General features: G+C 38.9%; 1 protein-coding gene across 1 annotated transcript in view; it reads right to left on the reverse strand.

Moving 5' to 3' along the window:
- MOCOS (molybdenum cofactor sulfurase) overlaps positions 1–21231 on the reverse strand; it is a 206364-nt gene that overhangs the window by 10573 nt on the left and 174560 nt on the right. The window contains exons 9-12 of the mRNA XM_064703449.1: positions 14789–14951; positions 8716–8797; positions 4508–4632; positions 3821–3926 (exon numbers count right to left, since the gene is read on the reverse strand). Coding sequence (XP_064559519.1) covers positions 3821–3926; positions 4508–4632; positions 8716–8797; positions 14789–14951 — 476 coding nt within the window. The remainder of the gene's footprint in view (positions 1–3820; positions 3927–4507; positions 4633–8715; positions 8798–14788; positions 14952–21231) is intronic.

Below are 21231 nucleotides of genomic sequence, written 5' to 3' on the forward strand. Positions count from 1 at the left end.
CTCTAGAATAACCTGGACCAAGTTTTATTACAAAGGCTATGGGAATGGCACAAGGTACTCAACTAAAGTTTGTAACCTCTCAACCATAATATATAACCCTCTAGGTGGCTTCTTCAGAAGTGTAATCTGGAACTATAGGTATGAAAACATGTAGAGAGGTGATTGTGAACCATGCATATGAGAAAATTCCCAAATTGTTATCATATGTAAGGCTAATGGTAGCAAGTGAAAAGATCTTTTTAGTTAGTAATCATTGGACTTGTTAAATATTGCAAAAATAGAAGCTTCTAGAACCAAAGGCAAATAAAATTTTATTCTGCACATGCTACAATGTCAGAAGGGACAAAACCAGTAGTTGCTGAAGGTGAAAAAGGCCAGTAAAATAATTTTATGAGAGGTATATCCCTCATATTATTATTATTTGCCTTTGGGAGGCAGCAGATTGCACCAAACGATAGGTGTTTTAAAAAAAATTAATCTCTGTGTAGTGATATCTCCCCCTCTTTACAAGCATTTGAGCTGCCAGAGTGTAGATTTGTGTCAGTGTGGAGAATGTATATGAGATGGAAAGAAGAGCAGGCTGCATACAAATATCAGAAATCTTGCAATCTTGCTGCATCTTTGAATTGCCATTCTTCACTCCTCTTCTAAAGGAGAACTTGAACAGTAGCAGAAAAAAAAAAAGTGTAAATTTGACAGAGGGCTCTCTCAGTGCCACAGTTAGTGGAGAAGAAACTTCTTTTTGCATTAGCTGTTAAGGACATGAACCATTTTTGATACTCCATAAACTGTGCTCTGACAACTTAGGGATATGACATCCTACAGCAGAGGCAGAAACCTGGGTAAGCAATGAAGAAAGGTATTTCTGTTCCAAAAGAAAAAAAATGAAGAAAAAAGTAAGGGCATACAGTTTAAAATGTATTTTAGTTAGAGAAAAAACATGCAAAATCAAAGTACAGGGAAAACTTCACATCAAGCAGTCTTGGCAGAGGTGGCCTGTTAGGTGAAAAAAAAAGGGCTTGGTTTTATTTTAAAAAGTCTGGATGATCTTCTCTAGCAGACAAATCTGCGTGAGGATAATCTGCCCATGCAGACTTTCAGTCAGACCACAGAAGCCCAGCTCCACTAAACCCCAGTGTTCACAAGGGCTCCAGCAGCCTGGGGGTAGAAGGTGGGATGAGAAGCTGCAAGGCTACAGGATTTCCCTCAAGCTCCCACAGTTAATCCCATGGCTGAGACACAATTTGTAATGAATGCAGGGGGTGGGAGCCAACAGGAAGCGTAGATTATGCCAGTGCTCATACAAACAAGAAGGAAAATAGCAGTTACTTGTGAACACATTCAATTATGCTGCTGTGCTTCCCAGCTTTGCTGTGGGCTCTTGGAGTTTGGCTGCAGTGGAGCCTCTAGTTTTGACTGTGTTTTGCAAAATCTAAGTGCCTGATACCCCAGCCTGCACTGGGGGCATCAAAAGCCCAGTAACCTCAGAGCTGGGCCTGCAGTGTCCTGAGACAGCTGCTTAAAAAACTTCAAGCTTCTGCTTATCTACCCCTTGCTGCTGAACTCAAAGACTGCAACGCCCCTACCCCGACCTCTCTGCCTTCAACCTGCTCGGGCTCACATCCAGAATACCTCACCTCTCTTGCACCTCCCCCAGCCCTCAGAAATACTTGTAATTACTTGGCAACATGTATTTTCCATTATTTCTTCTCCCACAAAACATGCATTGGTTTATTTAGCGGCAGCTACCTTCACCCTGCAAATCCTAACATGGACCTGCTTTGAACATCAGTGTAATGTGCCAAAGCCAGCCTAGGCGCTTTGGATTTTCACAGCAGTGGGTTCTGCAAGAATGCATTGCCTATATTTAAAAGGCAAACTTGAAAATTAATATTTATATCCTCAGGGTTACAGTTCTAACAAGAACATTTGAGCATTAGGCCAGGCCATAGGGATTTGCATGGAGGTATCCTGTAATGGAAACAGCAGAGAGACAAATGTCTGCAGGTACATGTAGCCCTCCAACAGTACACTGGATTCTGATTTTGAATTGAATTGCTGTTTCTGTTTTAGATCACCTCCAAAATGCCAAGTGCAAACTGAAGACTAGTTTTTACTTATGGAAGACACAAAGTGAAATTAAAAAAATTAATTGAAAATTGAAATTGTTTTGCAAAATTTAGCAGGTTTCATTTAAGCAAAACCAAACTCAAATGCCAAGAAGCTAAATAATACTTTTAAAAACCCTCCAATATTTAATAAAGACCCAGAAGTGCAGCTCTTAAAAGTACATTGGATAGTTCAATATTTGGAAAGTCCATACTCCATGATTTAGTAACAGTGCAGAATGAGGATGCTGTATATCTGAATTTATTTCTTCATTACCCAGGAAAAGCACTGCATGGCAAAAATGCATGGAAGGGAGGACACTTCCAACTCAGGCTGCAGAGTGGGAAGCCAGATGCTTCTCAGTCACCATTGCAGCTCTGGTCACATCTGGAGCTTCCTTTGAGGAAATGGGGATTACAAGCCTAGTTGTGCTGGAAGATATTAGGTGTAAAATCAGTGATTGATCTGATGTTGAATGTCTTACTGAAGTTCATTGTTCTCCTTTCTCCTCACTTGCTACTTCTTACTCTTCATCTTTGTACTCAAATCCCGTATCTGGAAGGTTCCTCACTGAGTCTTATCATGGAAAAGGCCCATCCTGAGTAAGGGATGTCTGCAAGAAGTGCCCTCCCAAGGAGATGCAACCTAGCCAGTCAAGCCTCACAAGAAGACATTGTCACTGAGACAGGGTAGTCAAAACACTGAGAGATGGACTGCTTCAAACCTTTTCTACAATAATTTCCCATGATATTCTAAAATTGCCCAGTAGTCTGCTCCTGAAGAAGGAAAATCCTCAGACAATGCAAGCCCCAGTGGTCTTGGCGATGCTTCGTTCAGTCAGTGGATTTAAATCCTGAAGGTATATACATATCCTCCTGCAGATATGTATACAGATACATATATTCTTCTTCTATTCAAAGCAGGAATTTTCAATGCAGGGGATGTGTTTGGTGGGTGACTAAGAGAAGAAGATAACTCCAGGAAGAAGCAAAAGTTTTAAGAGACAGGAAAAGAGGGTTCAGATACAAATGCTGGGATAGTGAGATGCACAGTCATAATGCAGGACTTGAGGGAAGATTTCTTGTGGAATTTGAACCTTTCCTAGTTATAGTCAAGAAACAAAAATTTTCTGTAGTCAGTATATGAAAATTTGTTTGGTAATGGGTTTGTAAACTTTGAATTATAGACTGACTCAGTGTTTTATTTCCTGCTTCTATCTCCCATTTTTGTATAAGTAAAGCCAAATTAAATTAAGAAATAAAATTATTCCAGTCCTGAAAATACTTTCAAAGTATTTCTGTTGTGCATATTTACTCTAAATCTTAACAGTTCCCATGGGAGAGAAATAGTTCAGCCAGACTTTATATTTTTACCTGCCAGACAATTTACGTTGAGAAAACCTCTTTATCCTTGTTCTTCTGACAAACAGAAGTTGGCTGCTTCTCAGTATCCTTTCACCAAATCATTTGTCAAAAATTTCATTTAAATTTTCCTAAAGATGACTGGTAGACAGATGATGCTCATGCATTTAATCCAAATTTTCAAAAATCATAAAATAATTAGTAGTTATAGCAGTTTAGTAGCTGTATATTTTTGAATGTAGGAAAGTAACTATCTCTACATTTCCACATAAAACACCTATATTGGCATCTTATGCAAGATTCTGGAATGAAAGATCACCAAGAGACATTTGGAGGCAGAAGCATCTTACCTTGCAGAAATGTGTTCTTTCAGCTGCAGAATGCTTGCTACATTTATCAGGAGGTATTGTGCTTCATTCACAAGAGACAGTGAGATGTTTGTAGCAGATGACAGACCTAAAAAAAATAAAAATCAATCCAACATTCTAAAATCATCATAAAAATTAGTAATTTCACCTCATCTTTCTTTGACTTTTTACTCATTCTCATTGCTAGTTTATTAATTCGGTTCCAGGCACTAAGGAAATATTCCAAGCATGCCCTCCAACCTGCAAATGGTTATGATGCAATGCAGTTAGAAACTGAGATAGACGTGAGATTTTACCAAATTTGTAAAATAGTTTACAAGAGCAATATCTATACATTTTCAATACTCTTTCAATTATTTTTGTAATGAAATTTAATCTCTGAATAAATTATTTGATTCTTTACAATCATTTTTCTAAATGGTCTCTTTGTGTCTGCCGGCAAAATCATGGCCATGATAATAACTTCCCCCCAATACTGGTTCCTCTGTACATTTTCACCAAATTTAACAAGTAGAAGGGCATCAAAAAGTCAATTTGGGTATAACACAACGACTAGATCTATACTGCATAACTCTTTCAGCCTTTATCATACCTGTACACTCAGTGTGAAGTCCATAAGTCTGATTTTTGCATAAGGAATCACAAATATTTTTAAGGATGACAACATACCTTTTGTATTTTTCTGATGTGACTTGCTTTTCATGTCTGAACTTTGTCTTATCAAGCGACAAGGACGACCAAGAAACACAGAGAGCCAGCCAGCAATTCTTTCTCCACAGTCATATGTTTTTACTCTATTACAAGAAGGAAGGAAGTTAAAATTTGATTTGCCAAACATTAATTTGCAAAACAGAAGTTAAATTGTGAAGATGTTTATTCTGCTTCCTTCAATACGAAGTACAGAATCCATACTGTCTGATGAATATCTGATGTGAAGATCTGCATGACTCTAATTCCTCATTTCTTCAAGTTTACTCCTTTCCTCTTTAAATTGACTTTCACAAGATCTAATTTAGTTTAGTATGGAAAATTACTATAGAATAAAGGATTAAAGGATTAATCATAACACTGAAGACACTGACTCTGAAATACAATAAGTGGTTGCCCATATAACATTATTACAATACAGTATTATGAAATAGTCACACTCTGGTCTGTATTTTTTGCTAAAAACAGAGAGGAATGATTTGAGTTCAGTTTAAGACTGCTTTGCTGTGTGTAATTTTTAATGATCCCATCAGGTACAATGATGTAACCTCTCCAATTTAAATCATGTTTGTCCCAACATGTCATATTAAAACATGGCTCCACTAACAGAGGCCAAGCATCTCTCTAAAGATGACTTCCATTACTTGTAAAATATCTAGTGAGTTATGCAAGCTGGCAATAGAATTGCCTTCTTTACCTGGTTGTAGTCTCTCCTAGAGGGACTTTGAAATCATCTCTCTCAATCCAAGAAGGACACTGATGCTGTTTGACATTAGGTTCCTCAGCCCTGAGTAAACTTAATGTCATTTAAATCTCCCAGACATCTCGTTTAAATCAGTTGTCTGGTTTTCACTCACAGATAATGAAAAGAAGTAAGTAGTTCCCATCTATATTAGACCTCAGAACAGGATGACCCTCACTGTGGGAATGTTCAACTCTCTACTGAACCCATAAGGAAATTTGACTTATACCTAACTTTAAATATAAGAGGAATGTGACTTCCTATGCTGACCTAGGAAACATACCTACAGCAAGGAAAGTGAAGTAGTTGTGTTCCTATTCTCACCCTGATGTCTATCCAGCCTAAGCAGTTGATCTGCATGGAAACCATCTGCTTTGTGAAACAAGAAAACAGCTACTCACAGCAAAAGGTGCTAAACCCCAGGATTGAGAGGAAATTGGCTTGGCTTTACAAACTGCTCTGTTGTGTTCAACTGAACTTCACAGGTACAAAGCCAGCAGAAGTGAAACCAAGGAGATTTTATAATTCTGCATGGATCTGGTATCTCTTCAGTGCTTATTCTGAATTTTGAATTATGGTGCAGCTCTACATCTCTCTCCCCACTCAGAGTGGACAGATGTCAACCAGAGCTGCATCTAGCCAGTGATGCCCTAGAACTGGAATGGTATTCTGGTATGAGTATGAGATGCAGGCACCGTGTCAAGAAAGAGGCCAAAAGGTGAGTGTCCACATGAGATTTCACAGTCTGAACTATGTTAGGCAGAAGGCTGTTAATGAGAACACATGACTCTTCCATGGTAACAGTGCAGGTGAAACAAATTCCTCCAATATTTTTTTCCACCTTCACAGAGGTTCTAGGGGTGTTTAAAATCTCTCTTGAGCCAATTGCCTCTCGCAGTGTGTTGGAAATTAATACTGTATAAATCAGGAAGAAAGTTTTGCCCTCTCTGTATACACTTACTGTTTTGAATCATAGTGGCTGCGTTAGAGACTCACACCATCCTTCATATTTCATCAAATGCCACTGTGTAGTTTTTGTACTCCAAATCACGTGTTTTCAAATTGCTTTCCCTTGTCAGACCATTTTCTGAGCAAGTACCATCATCTCTTCAAGGTCTTAGTCAAAGTCATTCTGTTGTAGCTCAATTCTACTTGTTTTCTGCTTGTGTTTATTTTTGCGGAGTATAACTTTACATCTGTCAGCATTACATTTCATTTGGCACATGTCAGGCAATTTATAAAAGAGAGCCTATTTCTCTCTTATTTCACTTGCTGTTTGCCTTGAGTTTCCCACTCATCTTTCTATTATGTCATTTAGCTTCAGTGCATTACAACTGGTCCCTCTAGCAGGGTAATTTACAGAACAAGAAACAAGGACAGATGAAGTCTGAATATTGATCCCATGGGATATAATACAACAGGCTCAGTTCACCTTGTTCTTAACTACACCTTTGTCTTCTACCACTGCTACACTTCCCTTGATCTCTTTGATTTTGCAACCTGTCAAAGAGGAGGTTGTGTCCCTCCTTATTTCAGTAGAGCAGCAACCTTGAGCGTTTAGGGTCCTCTTCAGCATCAATCCTGTCAACATTGCTTCTACTTTCATCATTTATGTCACTGGTAGACATTGTACCAGAAAGCCAGGTCCCTCTGAAGTGAGCAGCCCCCTCTGGGATGAAGGCTAACGCTGATGAATTGCTTCAGAAGGGAAATTTGGGCTCATTAAACTTCCACGGCTGCTGCAAAATTAAACTTCCTCACATGACTGCTTGCAGATTCTACATCATGTACTTTTCTCAGTTATCTCAGTCTAAATTCAGAATAAGCCAACAGAACTGGATGAAATAACAGCATCAGAGAACAGAACTAATAAATAGAAAATACATTCACCAGGCATTTCCTTCTAATAACAGCCTTTTAACAAAGACTTTTGGCCCCACTGCTCACCTTAAACATGTTGCAGAAAGGACCCCTGACCACAAATCACCTCCTGTCCTCTTGCAAAGCACTGTTTTTCTCATTATTTTTGGCCCTGGAGGCTCCTCTGCTGAAACACTGGAAACGGGCATAAATGGCTATTGGGTCTCTGAGCAGTTTCAGAGCCTCATCAATGTTGTTCAACTCATCTTGCTTTACTTCTTTTGTTTATTTGCTAATCACAGTCCACTCCCTGCAAATTGTTTTCACAACCCCCTTCTTGTTCATTCTCTTTCCTTCCTTCACAGAACTCTAAGAAAGTTTCCCATGAAAACTTCCAATTTGATACAATAAAAATGACATAGTCAGTAACATGAAAGAGAAGCTACAATAAACAGTATGGAAACAAATTTTATGCACACAGAGAGAAAGATAACTCAGGCTTTTTTATAGCCTGTAATAGATGGGCTTACCATGGGGAGGCTAGAGATGAGTCAACACTAAGGGAAGTGGGACAGATGGTTAAAACAAATGACTCTTGGGTGGGTTCCACTACCTGAGGAAAATACACTTCTGAGGAAAAGATCCTCTTTATCATCTGAATAGCTAGTAGAAAAGAAGGAGAAGATAATTTTCTGCATGGCTCCATGGGGAAATTGCCAGGTCTTTTGCTGGTTTGTTTATGTGTTACTCAGAGAAGCAAATGTAGAGGGCTACAAAAAATTAGTATACCTTGGTGAAAGGAAGACATAAATCTTTAAGTGCCTCTTTTAGTTGGACTTACCAAGAGACTCATTGAAAAGAAACACAGTAGATAATGCAAATGTACTTTAGGAAGGCACTTGATACACTGCCACTCAGAAAACTTAATGAGACTGCAGGAAGTTCTTAGAAAATATGATGAATAAACACTTAAGTTTATGGATAGGAAATAATTTTATTCCTAATGTTATATTCACTGAAGTGGTATGTCTACTGATTAGAATTAATGTTATTTAACTTACGTACCTGCAGTCAAGATTGTTAAGGGGACACTGAACAACATGGGCGGTCAAAACAAAATTAAAAAGGATTGCAAATATGGAAAGCTGTTTATAACTTTAGAAGGTTCTAGCAGTTTTAAATCCATGCGGTATGAAATGGGCAAAGCTGCTAACACCATCACTATTAAATGTGAGAATTGAATTCACGTCCTTCTGAGAGGTAACTGGGGACACCTCCTTTTCTCATGCTTGGAGCAAGTAAATAAAAAGATCTCACAAAGTCAGTTAACTGTACTGTCCTTCCTCTCCTTTTTTCATCTCTCAAAATTTTTTACTATTTTCTATCAGACATGTTGGGCATCCCAACTTACTTATTTAAATAGGACCACTCTCCTTGTTCACTAATCATTCATTGCTTTCCACCATTTTTTCAAGGACTTCAGTCTGCGTATACATTCTGTCTATGTTCACATCCTGAGTGCCACTACAGTGATTTTCAGCTTCAGTACCTCTCTGCTCTCCCTTACCTGTGTGAACAGACCTTACTCTCACAGGTCACAGCCTCTTTTCCAGTATTGTCTTCTAGTGGTACACATATTGGGTCCATGCCTAGGTGGGAAGACAGAAAGTCATATTTAAATAAAAAAATTATGAAGAATGATAGGAACATGAAAAAAGTTGCTATTTTTGTTCCTTTGCACAGTCACAGCAGCTTCACTAACAGCAAATTAAAAAAAAAATCCTTTTTCTTTTTGCTAGAATTATATTCTCTGCCGGCAGGTGGCTCCAAATGATAAAACAAAGTGCAAAGGCTGCAGATGACCTTGGTACTCAAAGCATATTTAAAAAATACACAATTTCAGCTTTGAGTAATTTCCTTCTCTGTTTATCTCAGGCAGCAAAACTGGCACGGAATTATGGCCTCAGTCACGGTTTCTGTTGAAAGGATGGTTCCTCTGACAAGTCAGGAGATGTTAAACACTATCATGTTGGAGTAGAGGGATTGAGTGATCTGAAAGATGAAAGATGGAGGAGGAGGGGAAGAAAAAAAGAGGCCCAGTCTTTTCAAAAAAGAAATATACTGTGAGACAAAACTATGATAATTTAAAGACAAGACAAAATGTATGGAAAACTGCAAATGAGACAATAATTCCCATCTATTCATCTCCAAGTTTAAACAAGCTGAGGATTCCCTGGTAATGATCTATTTTAATTTCACCCACATCTTTCTCATCTTGAACAGAATGAGCCAAAGACATGGAAAGAATACTGTAGTTTGCTAGAACCAAAAAGAAAAGCTGTACTACTTTTCTTTCTGTTAATTGAAAACAATAATCTTAAATGAAGAACAAAGTGTTTTACTGTGTGACTGCAATAAATCCTGCTTTTCTATTACACTGCAACATTGCAACAGATATTAACCAAAACTTTGACACCCTCCCCACCATTTCCCAGAATTATAACTACATATTTTTATATTATACAACATTGTAAAACAAACAAAAAAAAAAATCATGCTCTACCAGCTCTGTGATATGGTGAAATCAAGTTGGCTTATTTTCTTCTGCAGAGTAATAAAATGTAGTTCAGATTCATTGTAACACCACTATCAGTTCTGTTTCATGCATGTTTTACAAAACAGAAAGTGGTCTACCTCTTCTTTGGTTAATTATGTTAGTATATGTCGTAAGTGAAGATAGAGGGGGAAAAGTTGGGTTCACTTAAGAAAATAATACATGTAAAAATGTTTTGAACTACCCTGTAACAACCTGAAAAAAAGCCAATGTTACTATCTTATCAACTAGAACTCTTGGGCTTTGAAACAATTAAACATTAGTATCATTCCTTCTGGAAAAGATGAGTTTGAAATATTTCATTCTGCAGCACTCTTAACTGTTACATCTTTCAAATACTTCCTAAGAAAGGCATACTCACAAAATTTCTTAAAATAGAATTTCAGGGCTTTAAAAAGGCTTTTACATACCAGCAAGTGTATCACATTTTTATTGAACAGTACACATTTTACAGTGATGTTTAGGTCAGTTAAACATTGTTAATTACAATTTTATTCTGTCTTTAGGGCAAAAAAAATAAAACAGAGTATTGCCAGTTACTAAAGTGCAAAAGCTGTCATTCTCCATGGTAATTTGCTTGATAATAAAATTCACAGATGTGCTCACAGTATTAATATAAAAAAATCTTATCGTTATAGCTCCTATTTTCAGTCAATGGAAAAATTAGAGATCTGTTATTTCAATAGACTGAAATATAAACCATTCATGTATATTCTTTCATCAGTGTATGCACTTAATTCCCATTATTTTTATTGGCAGTAACACATGACTATTTGAAGGCACAATAAACTCCATAAAGTGCAATTAGCTGCTCAGTTTTGCTAGCATCTTTCTACTCCAATATTTTAAGATGCATCCTCAACACTCAGAATTTCTCCCACTGCACAGTGACAAGCTAATGCTCAACTTGCCAGATTAATGCTGATTGTTAGCTAAAATGGAAAAAGAGAAATTAGTCTTTTCCAGAAATATATTCTCAGCTGAATTCTGTTTGGCTACACATTTGTGTAGGTCAGGAACAAGTGCGATGTAATCTGTGCTCCCACGTATTTGATGGAGGAGGACACTGAGATTTCCCTTGATTCTCACTCCAGTAATAGGGTTTCTGGAAATGAAGGCACTTGCTCCTGCCTACCTTTCAGTTACTGGGAGCCAAACCTCTAATAATTTCATTCAAGACACATGAAATTCTTTCTCTCCATGAAGTCTGATTTGGAGTTAGGTACACTGATTTTCTCAAAGTGGGTTCTGTGATAGCAAGGCTTTGTTTCATTCTGAACAGTAAACAAAATAGGGAATGCCTGTTACAACCGCATTGCCTAAGAAAATAATTCTGAAAAAATTAATAAATGCAGTTTCTCAAAATTAAAATCTCATTCCCTCTGAGGAAGAAAAGTACCAGTGAGAGACTACACACAAGCCCTTCCTCTCCCTCTGCTCTCACTTAACCCCTTTGTCAGAGATCCAGGAAACACCTGGAGCTCCCCAGCTGCCATGCAAGCTAACTAATTTTGCAGGCATGCCAGGCAAAGATCCTAAGCCTTCAGGCAGCTTTGGGCTAGTGCAGAGCCCCACTCTGCCATCCTTGCTGCCCACAGTGAATGGGTGGCACGACTGCACATCTGGGTTGGTCAGACAGCAAGTTCTGCCCTTCCACAGCTGGGGCTACAGAGACACCCAACATGCAGGGGTTAAAGAACAACCCAGAAAGGGTGTCTCAGCACAGGGAATTCAGCAAAAGGTGTTAAAGTAGCTACAGTCACACTAAATCATGCTGACAAATTTTTCTTGGACAGAGAATATTAAGCCACATTGAAATAAAATAGCCATAAACAAATTTTCTGCTAATGAAAAGTTCTAGAGGAAGAGGAACACGTGTGCCGGAGGGAAAGAGAGAACAGACTCATTATGTTTTAAGAGTGGCACAGATAAAGCATTCACCATAATCTAACAGTGTAACAGCAAAATGCACTTAAAAACCGCTGTGTACTCCAGCTATGCGGGATCCAGCTCACTCGGCTTCAGGCACTTACCAGAGCCCCTATTCCAGGAGCATGCTTGCCTTAGGCTCTCTCTTTTGGAGAGAGTCCCTCCAGCCAGCAAAGCTTGCCCGGGGCAGAGGTGTGAGCCACAGGCTGTGCTCCCAACAGGAAAAGCGCGGAGAGCAGCGGGGCTGGCGGGGAAAGCACCGCGGGTACGGCTCCTTGCAGAGGCAGGCAGCTGGACTGTGCTGTCACCGTCACCTGCAGCGCTGGGCCTGCACAGTCACCAAAGCAAGGGCATGGCAGAAATGGAGAGAACAGAGAAACTCAGCACAGGGACTGTGAGGGCAGGGGGAGAAGAGATGGAGGGAACAAAGCTCAGCTTGGAAAGATGCATGCGGCTGTGGCTGAGCAAAGGTGGTTTGGGTGGATGGTCTTCCATGTGGACGAAGGAGCAAAGCAGTAGGAGACCTGGAGGCAGCTGTCAGTCACCAGGCCAAGAGCTACGGATCTGAAATAGCATCGGCCACCAACACAGGCAGCTAAGGTTCTGAGCTTCAGAATAATCAGCTTGGCTCAACTGGGTGCCACTGCTCCCCACCACATGTATCTCTGCTCACAGGCTGAGCTTCACAACAACCAGTCTGGCCCAAGTGAGTTCCAGTGATCCCCACCCCATGGATCCCTGCTGAACTCCAGAACAACCAGCCTGGCTCTAGTGGGTTCCACTGCTCCCCATCACATGGATCACTGCTCACAGGCAGCACTCAGCTTCAGGCCCCACGTTTGCAACCAACTACAGACAGGCTGGAGGTGTGGTGACAAAAGCAGCAGGGATTAACATGGGATTTGTGAGGAAAGAGTCAATTTATTAAATTAAATTTGTCTGCCATGAAATTATTTAAGTGGAAGACATAACACTGACCCATGTTTGTGTAGGGATAAAAGATAAAGATTAAAAATTTAACACCAACAAACAAATAATGGATTTAGACTGCAGGTAAGAAGAAAGAAAACCTAATAAATATTGGAACAACTTCCTACAGTTTTATGTGCTCAGCCTTATCCTGCTGGTTTGTGTGTGCTCCCATCATTGTGCCATCTGAGGAGCAGTAAGCTCTGGAATAGACTCCCCAAGGAAAAGACTCCCATTATCTCACTGTCAAGAATTTAAAAAAATGCCACAGGTTGCAAGACCAACCAGCAGGACTACTAGAAAAGAGGCCCCGGATCACCTCATGGGCTAGGACTTTGGCAGCTAGAGTCATTATACAAAGAATAAAATGACTCCATTCTTACACACTGGCTGTACCAAAGCAGGCTGTAAATAAATGGCAATGACATTGCCATTAGAGCACACTGATCAATTACTTTTGGGTAGAAAAATGATCGATGGACTTGGACAATCACTTCTGTGGGGAAATGGTTCTAACTTTCATAGGAAGGAAAGGCAAATGACAGTGAAAATGTAGAATTTAAAGGCAAATTTCACCCCAGCACTAACTGTGGCAAGAGACTGTAAATCTCAGTGTGAAATGGGTGGCTTGACTGTCATTTTTGTCTGGGAAAACTTCCTCCTGACTCCCTGAAGTATGACAGGTGTTACTGACAGGTGTTATTGACAGGTGAACATACTAATGGGTAGGCATTTGTCTGAACGAGTGCTAGTAAGGAAAAAAAATGAAGAACAGACTCAGAATGGTCAGAAAGGAAGTGAGATGGTAAGGAAACAAATCTCTAGAAATAATTAGTTCTGAAGCACTTGATAATTTAAAAGTTGTGGGAGATGGCTGTCTGTGCAAGTCTACTACAGAAATTTGAGGTGCAAGGTGTTCCATGTAGAACTGAAATGAATTAATGACAGATTTTCAAGGAAATAGTGCCAAGGAAAGAGAGGAAAGCAGCAGTGTATGTGTCAGTGAGCAAGTCTGGGATCCCTAAGAAGAGACTAGTTTGTGTTTGGGATTGGAAACAGAAAATAGCAAATAGAAAATTAGTGGAAGTATCAAAATGTACATTTGAGAAACCTATTTCAGAGAAAAAGAATCAACAGGTCAGATTTAATTCTATGGAGAGTGCTCAGACAGTTGGAGATTACGGCAACCTTAATGTACACACAGAAAGGAGACTGTGGTTACAGATCCTCTCATATGGCTTTCTAAAAAAGAGTGAAAAATCTGAAGATAGGTTCCCTTGTTTTGCTCTGGCTGCTGAAAATGTGGGCATGTGTGTTACTAGTGGTTAACACATTATTGGCTGAGTAAACGTGGGACCCCAGGGAAATGATGAACACCATTCAGACACGAGCAAACTCAGCATTAGTAATGACTTCTGTCAATTCAAACCTGTTCCAGTGTTCAGAGGCAAAGGCACTGTTATGAAAATAAATTATTTTCACCCCTCAGTAGTAAAGGGCTTTCTGTAACACTTTACATATTTTTTTCATTTTTTCCCCCCTCAGCAGTGAATAAAAAGGATTTTGATAATTCCCAGGAAGCTCAAATATCATAAAATATTTGCCTGCTAGTGAAAGTATTTAATTGAGTTAAATAATGTCTGGTCCTTATTTTAATTCATACTAATTTCCACTGAAGACTTTACCCCTCTAATCCCACAGATGGAAGGAGGAAGAGAGATCCAAAATGGGAAGGTTTTTGTCCAAGGTGTTTAATGTTAAGACTCCTATTCCTTTACCTTTGCAGGATTTACAATCCCTTCAGGCTATGGGACTTCATGCTGTGGAGAGACACTAGTCAGTAAATTTCCATATCTGTCTGTTCCTTTCTCCATCCTGGAGCATTCACTTAGTGATTGCACATAGGGAGTCACTGTCTACTCTCTGCCTGCCCAACAATAAATTAGGAAGTCCCCCAGGGCTGCATATACCAGGATGGGCTTCATTGCCCACAGCTGGCACAGAACTTGTCCCTGAAGTCACAAGTAAGCATGCACAGCATTCAGTAGTTTGGTGGAAGCATGCAGGTGTCCCTGCCTAGAAATCCCACACCAATAAAGAAGGCAAGGAAAGGATATTGTTTACCAACCTTCTGCCTGAATGACCATAATTTTTTGCTTCAGATCAATTGAAGGGTTCACAAGACACAACCTTGGCTCCTGCTTCTGAGTCATGCAGACTCCATTCTGGTTTACAACCATCCAGTTGCGGTCATACAGCAAACCCTGGTTTCCTACTGGCCATTCTGTAACCTGGGAAAACATTAGGAGGGGTACAAGGGTTCAAAAAATGTTTGCTGCATTAAGAGATTCATGCTGAAAGGAAAAGAGAAGGAAAAGAATCCATTAATCAAAGATAAAGATATCACTGCACAATGCTGACAAAATAAATCAAATTACTGAAAGTTGTTACATATTATCATACAGTTTAACAGAGCTATAAGAATAAAGAGTCTCCGAAACACTCTGAAAACTGTCTTCAATTTTATAACTCATCAATTTTTAGGACCTATTCCTCCAGAAATTTTCATTTAACTTAAAAAGCACAGAAATTTTATAGGACTTTTATGAATTGAGGCAAAACCAAACAAACAGAAAGCAGGAAAACTGTGAAATTCAAAATTCTGAAAAAACTTGTTTTTCATAAAATGGGACCATTTTACCAATTAATCCATTTGAGAAAATCTCTGCCACTGAAGCTTTTGGTTTTGCTGGGAGAATAATAGTTTCTTTAAATTCCCTTACGACAAAACACATTGTCTTCTTTGCTATCTGTTTTTCCATTATGCCTATAACAGCCTTTACATTGAATAGCCCATACAAGAACATTGTCCTTGCTTTCACATACATTTTTCTGGTGAAAAGAACATCTGTTTCTGATGCTACACAGATGGTAATCTTGAAATCCAAAAAGAGAGCAATTTTAGTAATGCCTTTGGGTGACATTAATATCTGCTTTCTTCTCCAGAATGTTAAAATATTAATACCATTCTTGTAATATAAAGCTGGCCACCAACATATTCTTCAGCTCACGTATGCTTTCTAGTCACAGTTGAATGGGGAGAAAAGTTTACAGCTGAACTTTGTTGAATTCTTATAGAAAAGCTGAGCACATCTCACATGAATTAGCCAACAAAAGACTTCAGCAAAACCCTACTGAGTAAAAGATATGTCAGGCACAGCCTGATGCTATGAAGAACAGCATGTCTGGAAGCACTAGCTAGATGAATTAAAATTCACATTTTTGTTTATCATGTGATCAACCCAAAACTTGACAGAACCTAAAATATCTCATATAAACTTTTCCTGTTTTTATAGAAGCCTGCAGCAGCAATTTGACACTGACTGCCTGACTATAGAAAGCTAAGGGCAGGCATGGTAGAACTGAAAACTTAAAGCATCAAAACTGAAATAAAAACAATTTCACCACAGCGCAGTCAACTATACCGAACACAGAAAATAGAAAAATAAAAATTAGGACAAGAAATATGTTCTATCAACCTCCTTAATTTATAATATTATTTGGCATTTTTTTTATGCAACTGTGGATGAAAATTCTGTGATAAACAGAAATTTTAGGTCTGACAGTGTCGTCTGAAATCACATTATCCAAGTACCTCAAACTGTCAGCACCTCATCTATGTGAACCTTTGCCCTGTCTTTTTTAGGAGAGGAATCAGCCCAAAGACTGCAATATCAGCTGAAGAATACACTTTTGTTCTTAATGGAAATTATTCTTTGGAGAGACAGCATTTTTGGTTATCCTGTATAATTAGACTACAAAATGCATTTGAACAGCTGGTGATCATCTGAGAGCTGCAAGAATTTCCTGCTAACAAATGTCCCTTCCAAAAAAGAAGATCATTAATTGGTAATACATCCTCCCATGAATCCAACAGATCTCTACAGGATTTGATTGATATAGAGAGCAGAATAAACTAAAAAAGCAGAAAAACAGAAGAAGACCACAAAGTTTCTCAGTTCCCTATTGCAACATTCAGTTGTTTTGGTTCCACTTCAGGACAGCAATCTTATTCAGGAAATAGCTGAAGCATTTGCTTACCCTTCACTGAAGGCAAGAGGCTTTATGAAGAAAATAAATCTTTTTAATCAGAGCTTCAGGAAGTTCTTGCATGATAACAGGCATTAAAGGGTAAGTCTAGCTAACTAGCAGATACTTGGAAATAATCAACACCTTCCACTCAAGATATTTCTGACAGGTCCAAAATAATGGCAACTAACACCACGCTACACTCAAACCACAAATGTGATGCAGTCCATGACTACAGGTCCTCAACTCATTTTCTCCTCTTCCTCTACAAATTGCCATTGTAGTCAGAGTCACACACTGTGCCCTGCAGTGAGTCCCTATCCTGTCATGGATATTCTCTGAGCATTGTCAGGTGCCCAAATCCCTCTCCACTTTTCAGCTCACTGTATTGCACATGTTGCTGGTAAAGGAAGCTGCAACAACAAAATAACTGTGGCTGCCTCAGGTGGAGAGTCCCAGACAGCTCTGAACAGCCAGAGCTGGTTGGCTGCTAATATTGACACTGGAGATGAGCAAGGAAGAACACATTCATTTCTTCTCTCAGCACTTAGGCCTGTGCAGAGCACATACTGCCCTTATTTCACAGGGACTGAAGGGATTGTTAAATAAAGTAAAATAGAGCAGATTAGCATAGGTGGCAGTGAGCAGTAGTGCATTGTATAGCCTGTAATGTGATTCCCTGAAGTTGCCTGGCCATCTCTGGCTACTGGTACAAATTAAAATGAGAGGACAGAAGGAAAGCAGGGAGTGCGTGGTTTTACTGACAGATACCAGCACACGCCTTCATTCCAAGCATAGCAGGTGATTATGCATCCCAGGATCATTCAATGTATGGTCTCCTCTACCTCTCATAAGGATCATTGCATAATACAGCCAGTACTTGGTATTGTCCCATCTGCTTTAGTCCATCTTTTCCTATCACAAAATGAAAATATCCACTGCAAAAACGTGTGGTGTTGTTTGGTTTTTTCTTTATTTCAGATTTTTCTGTAAAATATTTTGTGCTGCATTTCTCCCATAGTTCACAGTAATGTCATCATGAAGGCCAACACAGTTTTTGAACACTTTAAAAGAATCACTGAAAAGGCTTTAAATTATCTAAGTTTAAAAATGTTAATGGTCTTACATATAATTTATCCACTGACCATTAGGAAGTTGCATTGTATTTTAAATTAAAGCTAGTTCATCTTCTCTGTTGAGATGCACTTTTTTATACTCTGAAATCTACTGTAAGAATAATAAAGTTATTAATTAGTTATTAGTTTAAATTCCTAACCTCTTTCACTGGGCACATTGCATTATATAATTATGCAAAAGTCATCAACGTGAGAGATGTTCCTGTTTAAAAATGCATGTTTAAAACACATTTTTTGCTGGAAAAAATAAAGTGGTCTGGGATAGAGGTTACTCCTCTGCTTTTCTCTATTTAATAAAATAATTGTAGGACAAAACCCCAAATTTGAGAAGCTGAGCTAGAAAACTCTGCCCTCTGCTTCCTGCACCATGTGTACAAAATCCATGAGATAACAATGGCCAGGAACACTCCATACAATTCTGCAGAAACCACCTGACCTGCAGTGAGCTGACAATCTTCATGCCAAGTTTCATCCTCCCAGCTGTCAAAGCACTCTGCACTCTCATTTTCTCTGGAGGTCAAGAACCTCTCATACTAAACCACTTAGAATAGAACAGAGAAATCAGAGTTTAGGAGAGGAGGAGATTATGTGACTCTAAAGAGGAGATCAAACAGCTGTGAGTTCGAACTCACATCCTCCTCAAGTTTGTCCTCCTGCCTCTAATCATCTATCCTGCAACCAGCAACTCTGTGGGCAGATTTCAGTGGCAGATGGGCTGAGTCCTGCTCACAGTTATCTGGAATTTTCCACTGCACACATTATTTTAGGAAAACTCAAGTGATCACGTAGTTACAATAAACCCTAGTAACAGAACATACTAAAGGTCTGACCTCCCATACCAGCAGGAGGCCTCCACTTGAACCTACAGATCCATGAGCTTCTGATCTCAAATATCAAAGTATTGGAAGGTGAATGAATTTACTACAAGTCAGCATTTGAACCACTTCTGCCTTTTCACATCAGCTGAGTTACCCTATAACTGATAAACACGGAGAGCAAGGTTTTAATTGGGAAAATACTGCTCTACATTTCCAGCAACTACAAAGCATAGAAAGCTATTTTAGATGATTTGCAATTCTTGGATTCCAATCAATGACTAAGGCTACATGATACTTTAGAACTACTTCAGAAGTTTATGCATTTCCTGAAGTAAGGAGATAATAAAATTTAAGTGTGAAGTCTATGAAAAAACCCACTAAACAAATGGCAAAAGAATAGTTTTGGCTATGATTCAGTCTTTTCAAGATAAAGCCTAGAGATTCTGGTATAATCAATATTTTAGAAAGCAAAATTATTTCCAGGATTTGATTCCATTTAATTGTGGTAAGGTGTCTTCTCTAGCATGTCTTGCTTCACACTCAAGTTCATGTGACACACATTGTTTTCCTGTTTCAAGGTGATACAGGCTGAAGCTGCAGTAATGACATATAAAAACATATATATATAGATACATATTGGAAGTTAGCGCACTCTGCAGGGTCTGGGTCCTGGCAGCCATGACTTTCTGTTCTACTTTTTCTCATTGGGAAGAGACTAAGCCACTTGGTGATTTAGAACGGGATAATTGAGTTTAAAGTTCATTTTACAAATGGTGGTATGTAAGATGGCATTTTTATCTCTTATATAGGCAGACAGTGAGATTGGCAGATCTTTCACAGGCTGCTTATAAATGTATGACAGGTCTAGAAGTGCCAGTCAGACTTTTAGGGAGAAAAAACAAGAAGAATATCTGGTGGACAGGAAAAGTCACAAAAGCGAACATATTTTTTGCAGGGATTTACTTCAATATAAAAACCTCATCAAAATCAAAATACTCTTTTGACTTCAACTCCTGGCCTGCTCTCCCAATGCAGTGAAAGCCCTTTCCCAGTGGATAACAACAATTTCCCATTTGTTAGGTCAATTTCTACTGTCCTTTTGCATGCACTCAGGTACCTTATATAAACCACATGGAAACCATGTGGAAATGCACAAAAAATACTGTTTAAGTAGAGGAGAAGAAAAGCTAAATGCTCTTTATAGTCAAATTCCAGTCCCTTCCAATACCATACACTAAATCCCCTATTTATTTAATTTTCTGTAACTCTTTGGTAATACAGGCTCTGACAGGTAATACAGGTCTTTATTGTGGCTGAGGCTTTGTCATAAAAAAATCAAAACAGACTTCAAAAATTATACTAGACATGCAAAATTAAACCTCATAATGTAGTTGCAGTTTTTATATCTGTTTTTAAATTATTCAGATCACCTAGTGTTAGCTGCATAATCGAAGTTGCCTTGGATTCCTCTTGCAGTCAAGAAAAGAAACAGAAATATCTAGGAAGATTTATTTCTCCTACTGCAGATGCCTACTTTATGCTAAAATGACTAAGCAGGTATCCATCTCTCACTCCTTACAGAACAGGGCTGAGCTGTAGAGGTGGAAGCTGAGGTAAGATGAGTCCTGCTTTCACTCTGGGCCCATTAACTCATGCCTGGCACAAGCACTATGCATGAGGCATGGGGCTTTTCCCTCTCCACATAGAACTGCAGTCCTGTCTGCTGGGGAGTACCAGGTTCGTGTGAATTTATCACCTAAAGCTGTTTCCCCTCACAGAGCTTGAAGAGGAGAAATCTGGCTCAGCTTGTGGGGAAACATAAACTGTTTTTCATGCTGAGGTATGTCTTACCTGCTCCTGGGCACAATCACTTCAAAGCCTTCCTAGTGCTGAATGTTGTGGCATGTATCTCACAACACCAGCCTGCGTGTCAAAAACAGAACTTAACCCCACAGGTGCATGAGTACTGCCAACATATTTCAGCAGCTTTCATCCTGGGCTTCTCTAATACAGCTATGAAAACTGCAACACTTCAACAAAGGTTAAAAAATTTTCACATGAAATGGGCAATTAATTTGATTTTCTAAACAGTTTGATCTAGTGGGAGGTTAATAAGGGGTGGAAATTGTTTGTTCAGGTCCCATTTGATGCTCAGGATTGTGTCTCTGAATTAAAGACATCATAAGCCAACCCAAATTTAAAAATACAGATGTTTGGTTGATCATTTAATAGTGTTTAATTGCCCAACCCCTCTGCACTGAGAAAGAAAAAAAACCACCAAAACATAATCAAATCAGCTGAGAAGCCCTGTTTGAAATTCAGGAGATTCGTTACTGGATTTGACCCCAATTTTCTCTCAGATGTGAGACACTGACCTACACCAGTAAGTTTTCGTAGGGAAAGTTATACCATTATTGACATTCATTAAATCACTTCCCAGTATGGTACTAAGCAGAGTGACATCCTAGGTCATGTGTGGGCCATACACCTATTTCATCATGCATTATTAAAAAAAAAAAAGTCACAGC

The sequence above is a fragment of the Zonotrichia leucophrys genome, chromosome 2 (genome assembly GCF_028769735.1).
Source record: "Zonotrichia leucophrys gambelii isolate GWCS_2022_RI chromosome 2, RI_Zleu_2.0, whole genome shotgun sequence".
Lineage (NCBI taxonomy): Eukaryota > Metazoa > Chordata > Aves > Passeriformes > Passerellidae > Zonotrichia > Zonotrichia leucophrys.